Here is an 8,624-nt window from a genome sequence, read left to right on the forward strand (position 1 = left end):
TTTCTTGGTGGGTCAGTTTTAAACCATTTTCTTGTTATGGCTTTCTTGCTGGCTATCAGCAACACTTTTATCAAGTACTCATCTCTTGTTTGCACGTTTTCTTGATTTAGGTCAGCTAGATACATCACCAAGTCTGTCTTTGGTATTTCGTAGCCAATTACCTTTTTCAGTTCTCTCCAAACTTCTTCCCAATAACCTTTCAACTTTTGACATTTCCAAATATGTGTGTGTGATCTACATTTCTTTTTTGTCCACATAGCCGCCAGCACTTGTTCTGTCCTGGTTTATATTTCCTGGTCATCTCCAGGGTCGTAACAAATATTATGATATTCTTCCAACCAAATTCTCTCCAATGTCTCAAAGTGGTTGTTTATTGTTGTATTTTGCACATATTTGACCATTCTTCCTCTGTTATGTTGGTTGAAGTTCCTTTTCCCATTTCTCTTTTATGTATAGAGTTCCCTCTGTTCAACACGAGGGATGAGATTACTTTATTTTTCCCTCCTTTACACGCATCGATCATTATCTGTATTGTGTAATTTATTTTAGTTGATGTATCCATTTTTATTGCTTTTGTATAGTAGTCCCTTGTAGATATCGGAAGTGGTTCTAATCCTGAGTTTTCTTATGTGTTGTGGACTCCTCAGTCCTACGAGGACCTGGTGCAGCGGTTGGAGCCGGTCATCATGGAGCTGGAGAGGCAGGAGAACGTGCTGGTCATCTGTCACCAGGCTGTCATGCGCTGCCTGCTGGCCTACTTCCTGGACAAAACTGCGGGTGAGTCTGGGACACAAAAACCGCTTGCCGGGAAGAAGTGAGCCCCCTCTGTTTCACTTGCCCCACTAGAATTAATGGCTTGTTTTATTTATTTATGCCATGGGGGTGTTGTAGCTTTTTGTCTCTTTGGTGGATGCATCTGTGCAGGACATCAAAACAGGACCACCGTGAAAACTCAAAACAGTGTCTGAAACTCATGACAAAAAGTTAGAGGGCACCAGGGCAGACAACTCTGAAAAGTTGCCTGCCCGGCCATAAAGTTTCCTGCCTGATTTTTCACTACATGGAAAACACAATAAGACGACTAATCGCAAAAAAAAAAACATTGTTGCAAAGTATTAAGGATTGATAATCAGAATATATAACAGAACAACACTTGAAAATTAAGTAATTGATGTACCTACCACAAATGCTACCTTTAATTTGTCGTAAATATCCTTTGCTGCTGATTTTGCTACAGTTGTCGATTGTCCATACACTTCCCGGCAGGTTGCACAGTGCAATATTTGCTTTGCGTCGTCTGCTGAAAGCCACGTAAACTCCTCTTTCCACAATGCTTTGAATGTACGTTTACGTTTTGGAGCGTCATAAATTTTGTTAGCTTCTTTTGAGTCTCACTTTTGGGGCTGAGGTTTTGGCTTGATTCCTAACCACTTATCCATTTTTCTTGTGTTCTCTGTGCGTCTACTTTTGAAAATGATATGCAAATACACCCGGAAACACGAAGTTATTCGATGCAGGCTTCTTATTGGCTGCCGAGTATGTCAATTGCCAAACAAACCGATATTAAAAATTGCCAAACGAACCGAAATTCAAAAATTGCCAAACGAACCGAAATTCCAAAATTTCAAACCAAATGAATATTTCGAATTCAGAATAAAGCAAACGTTTGATTAAAAAAATAAATCGTTTTTTTGGGGCCGGGGGGGAAAGAGGTTCTGGAAGTTGTCCGCACGCCGTAAAAGTTACACGCCTCGGACATCCGGGTAGACGTTATTTCAAACACTGCTAAATATGTGTAAAATCTTTAGCATTACTCATATTTATGTAAAAGACAGTAAAGTTGCAAAGTAATGTTGCGTTTACGGCAGCGGCAATGTAGTTTGTTATTGATAATTAAGAAGATATAGCCTATTATGGAATATTTGCTAATATCCCCACCATAATAAAAATGTTCTGTCAAAATATATATATTTTTTAATGCTAGCCTTGGTCTATTTTAGCATTTTTCGCAGGACTACCAACTACGTACTATCAAGTTGCGAAACAGTAATTAATATACCTCAGGCGATCAGGCAGTCGATTTGCAAATAGCGACATCTATTCACTATGTAGCTGGCTGGCTATCTAGCTATCGATTGGCTAGCTAGCTAGCTAGCTTTCTATCTATTTGAGTTACTTCCGGATTGAGTGAACGCTGGCGCGTGTGGCTGCCGCTGCTCACCTGCAGAAAAACTTATTCTGTGACTGTAAAGTGACCTTGAGAGTTTTGAAAGGCGCTAATAAATGAAATTTATTATAATTATTATTGTTGTTGATATTATTGATTGATTGATTGAGCCGCACAGTCGTTTGGGATCATACTTGAACATGGCCAATAGACTTCCAAAAAATGAATTTTGGCGACTGAACTCGCTGGACAGTCAGTGTGAACAAAAAGAAAGTGGGCGCATGAGCACATGACAAAAAAGCTGTTCAGGACACAACTGCACCTGCCGCCATCTGATGGTCAAGTATTGAAGTTTATCGCAGTGCCCAAATTATTATTATTATTATTATTATTATTGGATTGGATTGGATTTGCCTTTATTAGTCTCGCAGTGACTTACACCAGGCAGTGAGTTATTATTATTATTATTATTAATAATAATATTAATAATAATAATAATACATTTGATTTATCAGCACCTTTCAAAACTCAAGGTCACTTTACAGTCACATGATCAGTTTTTCTGTGGGTGAGCAGTGGCAGCCACATGCGCCAGCGTTCACTCAACCCGGAATAACTCAAATATATTGAAAGTTAGCTAGCTAGCTAATAGATAACTAATAGATAGCAGGCTAGCTTATAGATAGCAAATATATAGCTAGCTAGATAGCCAGTTAGCTAATAGAAAGCTAGCTAGTTAGCCAGCTAGATCGCGAGCTAGATAGCCAGCTAGGATGATTCCTTGCTTCTTGAAATAAAGTGAAATACACTTTGGACACTGAGGTTGAAATCTTGGCCACAACTAAGAATGCCTCAAAGCTTAGCATTCGAGGCTAACAAACGTGATAGTTGACATTTCCCGTACATTCTCGTTCACGTGTACATTGAAATTAGTCACACACACACAAATGTAGCGAGCAAGTATGTCTAACTTCCAAAACGTTTGAGTCAAAGTTGTTCCCGCCTCATCCGTGATCATGTTTGTATGTGTCTGCACCCAGAGGAGCTGCCCTACCTGAAATGTCCGCTGCACGCCGTGCTGAAGCTCACGCCAGTGGCCTACGGTAAGACGCTCTGGCCGTGTGCGCTACCAGCAGCCCTCTTTTATCATAATAATAATAATAATACAGTAAAGTCTCGTTATATCGATATCGGTTATATCGATAGTACTGCTTATTACGATACTATTTCTATGAACGCAAGGAGAACATTTACATGCCGCAGGATCGGATATATTGATAGTCCGGTTATATCGATATTTTTTCCGACTCCCGAGAATATCGATATAACTAGACTTTACTGTAATAATAATACATTTCATTTATAAGCGCATTTCAAAAGACTCAAGGTCACTTTCCAGTCACATGATACATTTTTCTGTGGGTGAGCAGCAGCAGCCACTTGTGCCAGCATTCACTCAAATAGAATAGTAAGACAAATACATAGAAAGCTAGCTAGCAAGCCAATAGATAGCTAATAGTTAGCCAGCTAGATAGCTAGCCAGCCAGTTAGCGATTGTACGGTATTACAGTAAAGACCAAGAGAATAGATTTAGAACAATATTTCTTACTAATACAGTAAAGTCTCGTTATATCGATATTCAAGGGAGTCCGAAAAAATATCGATATAACCGGGACTATCGATATATCCGACCCTGTTTGCATGTAATTTTCTCCGTGCGTGCATAGAAATAGTATCGATATAACCGGGACTATCGATATATCCGATATCGATATAACGAGACTTTACTGTATCTACATAAACAAGTCAAAAGAACAAAATAAAACTAAATAAGAAATAATATGACAACACAAAGACACAGAATCATTCATTCTTCAGTTCTTGCTGTACCCTCTTTGTGACATGAAGCAGTTCTATCAGAATCAGAAAACCTTTATTCGTCCCACAATGGGGAAATTTGCAGTCCATAGCAGCAATTTGAAAGGGGATGGGGTGGGGGGGTGAAAGGATAGAAAACAAGATATTCTAAGCATAACAAATTAAAAATGTCCACTGTATACTGTGCAAATGTAAATGTGCAAAACTGTTTCATAAAAACACTGTACAAGTATCAAGAAAGGCATATTGATATATTGCATGAACCCATAGTTACAAGTGTCCAGTTTTTTTTTTTTCCCTCCCCACATGTGATCATTGAGAATTGCAAAGCCTGACAGCAGTCGGTCAGAACGAGCGGCGGTACCTCTCCTTCTTGCAGCGCGGGTGTAATAGTCTCTGGCTGAAGGAGCTACCCAGTGCTGTCAGGCGAGCAGCCCAGGACAGAACTGGCCCTCTTGACAAGGCGCTCCAGTTATTTCCTGTCCCGGGTGGTGATGCTGCCTGACCAGCAGACAATTCCATAGCGTCTTTAGTCATAGAAAGTCTTTAGGAGTGACCCCTGAACTTCAAAAGACCTCAGTTTCATGAGTAGGAAGAGACGACTCTGTCCCTTTTTGATTAGGGCATTCGTGTTTGTACTCCAGTCCAGTTTATTTTTGAGAGTAACACCCAGGTACTTGTAGGAGGTCATCCTCTCAATGTTCGAACCCTGGATTTTCAACGGTGCAGGTGAGGATTGTTTCCTGCAGAAATCCACTACCAGCTCCTTGGTTTTCCCGGTGTTGATCTGAAGGTGATTTTGCTGGCCCCAGTCCACAAAGTCCTTTGTCAGTCCCCTGTACTCCCGATCGTCTCCCTCTGTAATGAGGCCGAAAATAGCTGAGTCGTCAGAGAACTTCTGAAGGTGGCAGGTTGGGGCGTTGTAGTTGAAGACTGAGGTGTAGAGGGTGAACAGCAATGGAGCCAGGACTGTCCCCTGCGGCGCTCCGGTGCTGCAGAGAAGCCTGTCCGACTCAAATGAAAGAGGAGAGGATCAGTGTCCTTTTCAACAGTGGATCAGAGACGTCATGGTGGAATGTGCACGTCTACTACAAGCTAAATGTTGAAAGCAAACACGCAGCTGGAGCAAAATGTGTCTACTGCAGTGTCAGGGTTTTTTTGTCATTTTTACTCCAATTGCAGGACCAACAGAATATTGAGTTTTAGGACTACATAAACATTCAATGCAGCGTAAGAAACCTTAGACTCGTTAATTCCTAAATTGTATGGGTCTGGAGTTATCTGGGCTTGAAATGGGGGTGGCTGTCCAAAATACAATACATACTGTAACAAAGCGCTAACATGGACAAAAGACAAATGCTGCCCAGTCGTGGAAGGGAAATCCATTGCCAGAGGTCTGACCAGCGCTTTATCGGCAGTCCCAGAAAGAAAAAACAAAATCCGAACAAATTCGGGAATGGCACTCCACATCATGGTTTTAACTGGGCTTGCCTTTTTTCATCAGGGTGCAAGGTGGAGTCCATCGGCCTCAATGTCGACGCTGTCGACACGCACCGAGAGAAACCAGAGGTGTGCACAACTCCACGCCGATCAGTGCTCGCCGCGGCGAGACCGGACGCAAACGGATTGCTTCAGTGGCCGAACGTCAAGGCGCGAGGCGATTGATGACTTTGCATGGTCATTGTATGATTTGTCACTTCGCTCGAGCCCCTATGGTAGCCTTGGTGCATTTTTCACGACGCCAAGTGCAATAGTGATGTGTCGTTCACGAACGAGCCGGTTCTCCGGCCGGATCTCTGAAGTGAACGAAGAGAGCCGGTTCCGAACAAGGAGCCAGAAATTGGAGCCGACTTTTTATGTCTTCCATTCCCCGCCCTTAGTCTTCGGTTAAAGCCGCATGTTATTGGTGGATTGGTCGAGAATTACAGACACAAGCAGCAGTGAGGAGAAAAGGGCTGGGGGGACTTTAGGGTAGACAGGTGGACAAATGTTATGACATTATGCTATTATTATTATTCAATGATTATATTTTTTACTATTTGGTATGATAGCATTATTAATATGAAAAGCAAATTCGTGACAGCTGATCATCAGACCAGAGTAACCACAGGGAAAGTAAAAGTTAGCATCCACTAACTCTATGCACATATAAATTGAGCCATATAAATAAAAAATATGTGATATTGTGTATTTTTTACATGAGTAATTCATTTTTCACATAATTTTACATGATTTTTGGTGGTTAGTTAATTTAAGCAAAAAAAAACTGAGGAGCCATTTTGGAGCCATCTTTTAGTGAGCCGAGCCAAAAGAACCGGCTCTCTGAAAAGAGCCGGAATTCCCATCACTAAAGTGCAATGGTCCAAAATTGTCCGGGTCCCTGCCTTTCCAAATGACGCGACCTCTTTGTCTGTTGCCCTCTCGGGCAACCCAATCAAAATTGTTTTGTGTCTTGGAGCATAGTGCATGTCGTGTGACCAGATTTGGCGCGGGCCCGTTGGTGAGGCCGGCCGAGCGGGCGGCAAAGTCGCCGTAGCTCATGTCGTGCTCTTATGCGCCTTTGGTAGCCAAAGCACACAACCGCATTGGGCGTGTTGTATGGCATTGGGCCGAGATCTGCCGAATAGGCTTTGAGCCGCAATTTCTGGCAGCTCCAATTTGGTACTCTGCCAACAAAGCCAGAAACAACCAAGTTTGACTACCCGTCCCAAATTCAATTGCCGTCCGGCCGCAAGAAATGAGACGCACCCTTTCCGATTCCACATGAAAGCCAAATGCCGTATATTAGGTCGCAAATTTTGGTCGCTGAATAGTGTGCAGCGGAGACATCGCTGTGAACAAAGTGAGTTGCAACCCAACGGCCTGAATCTTGTTTGTCAAAGAGGTGGAGCCACACCATGCGGCTTGCTAACCTGATGCTCGTGACCATTCAAAAGCAAATAGCGCGCTGACGTTAGCCTACCTTGTTTTTGTGTTTGCTTCTCCCCGCTTTGAACAGAACGTGGAGGTGTCGCGGATGTCAGAGGAGGCTCTGCTCACTGTGCCAGCCCATCAATGAGGCGGACATCATCCATGCGGCGTTGTTGCTCTCCATCTCGCCACCCCACCCTTCATTCCCCAAACACCGTCTGCCCCCACACATGCACTGCCTGTTCTTTGTAGGTCCCTGACTGGAATCCAGTCCACTCTTGATAATTTCACACAGAGCTGGTGTCGTGTCGTCCCTTATGGAGAGAACAAAGTAGCAATACGGTCCCATGAAGTTGTTGTTCTTTCTTTTCCCCACACCACTTTGAACTCGTGCATCACTGTAACATGTTTTAACACTAAGGTCCTTCTACTCTTGCAACATTGCCCATTGTATGTTTGTGTAGAACATCTCAAGTAAAAATCATGGAAGTCTTGCTGCGCTATTTGACAATGTGTATGTGTTGCTTTTCCTCAAGTCACTGATCGGATGAAAAAGATGTCTTGTTTCTAAATAAACTCCCTCACTCAGCAATATGCCACAGCCACTGCCGTGTACATCCATTGTCGAATCAATCACGCGGTCCTAGATTTGAGCTCCATTCACTTTCTATATCTCACAAGAGTCTCTTGTTTGCCAGGTGAAGATCTTCACCCATTAACATTGCATAATCCAGGACAAAGAGGCGGAAACAGAGTCGGAGTCAGCTTTATTGTCAAATACAGTAAAGTCTCGTTATATCGATATTCTCTGGAGTCGGAAAAAATATCAATATAACCGGACTATCGATATATCCGATCCTGCGGCATGTAAATTTTCTCCTTGCGTTCATAGAAATAGTATCGTAATAAGCAGTACTATCGATATAACCGATATCGATATAACGAGACTTTACTGTATATGGATGCTCATATGCATGACATACAGCACAGATGAAATTGTCCTTTCGGACCCAGCGTGCAAGGCACTTATGATGTGGCTAAAAAAGACATACAATTGACAACACAATACATGTAATTTCTGAATGTAGTGAGGTAGTGTTATATGTAAAGTGAGGTAGTGACGTATGTAAAGTGAGGTAGTGTCGTATATAAAGTGACATAGTGAAGTAATGCAAAAACAAAAAAAAAAAGGTTGAAGTGAGGTCTTGCAGAAAAAATAGAGTTCAGGATGATAGTACAGGGTGTAGCGTGTAGAGTGTGGCAGTGGGAAGGGGCAGGGGGGCAGGGCTGGGAAGGAGTTGGGTCTCCTGACTGCCTGATGGCAGAAACATATTTTCCCATTCAATAATATACCGAGTATGATTCAAAGGACCCGACAGACAGTGTCAAGGCAGACTCGCGTCTCGGACGCACAAATAAAAACTGCACTCCCAACTTGTCCAACCTGAAATGCAGCAATCCGAGTTGTACGATTGCGTGAACGTAACTGGGGGCCACTGCGTTGTCAGCGGTGACGCAAGTGTCAATAAGGGACGTGTTCCCATGATGCACATCCTTGAAGTCTCACTTCCTCCATGATCCGATCACCTCCACCAGGATAGTTGATTTGTTGATAGTCATTTTCACTCAGTCGTTTGGACGCTTTCACGTATGCGCATTTCTGGACGTT

General features: G+C 42.7%; 1 protein-coding gene across 5 annotated transcripts in view; it reads left to right on the forward strand.

Moving 5' to 3' along the window:
* LOC148890871 (6-phosphofructo-2-kinase/fructose-2,6-bisphosphatase 4-like) overlaps positions 1 to 7,449 on the forward strand; it is a 20,471-nt gene extending 13,022 nt beyond the window's left edge. For 3 of the 5 annotated variants that reach the window (XM_089010018.1, XM_089010019.1, XM_089010017.1), the window contains exons 11-14: positions 648 to 777; positions 3,208 to 3,270; positions 5,550 to 5,695; positions 7,044 to 7,449. In XM_089010018.1, coding sequence (XP_088866144.1) covers positions 648 to 777; positions 3,208 to 3,270; positions 5,550 to 5,695; positions 7,044 to 7,103 — 399 coding nt within the window. In that variant the 3' untranslated portion in view covers positions 7,104 to 7,449. Of the gene's footprint in view, positions 1 to 647; positions 778 to 3,207; positions 3,271 to 5,549; positions 5,723 to 7,043 lie in introns of all 5 variants that reach the window. The other 2 variants (XM_089010020.1, XM_089010016.1) reach the window with 2 other exon arrangements.
* Positions 7,450 to 8,624: the final 1,175 nt, after the last annotated feature.

Source organism: Hippocampus bargibanti, linkage group LG12 (assembly GCF_051943395.1).
Source record: "Hippocampus bargibanti isolate YZ-2025 linkage group LG12, ASM5194339v1, whole genome shotgun sequence".
Taxonomy (NCBI): Eukaryota; Metazoa; Chordata; class Actinopteri; order Syngnathiformes; family Syngnathidae; genus Hippocampus; species Hippocampus bargibanti.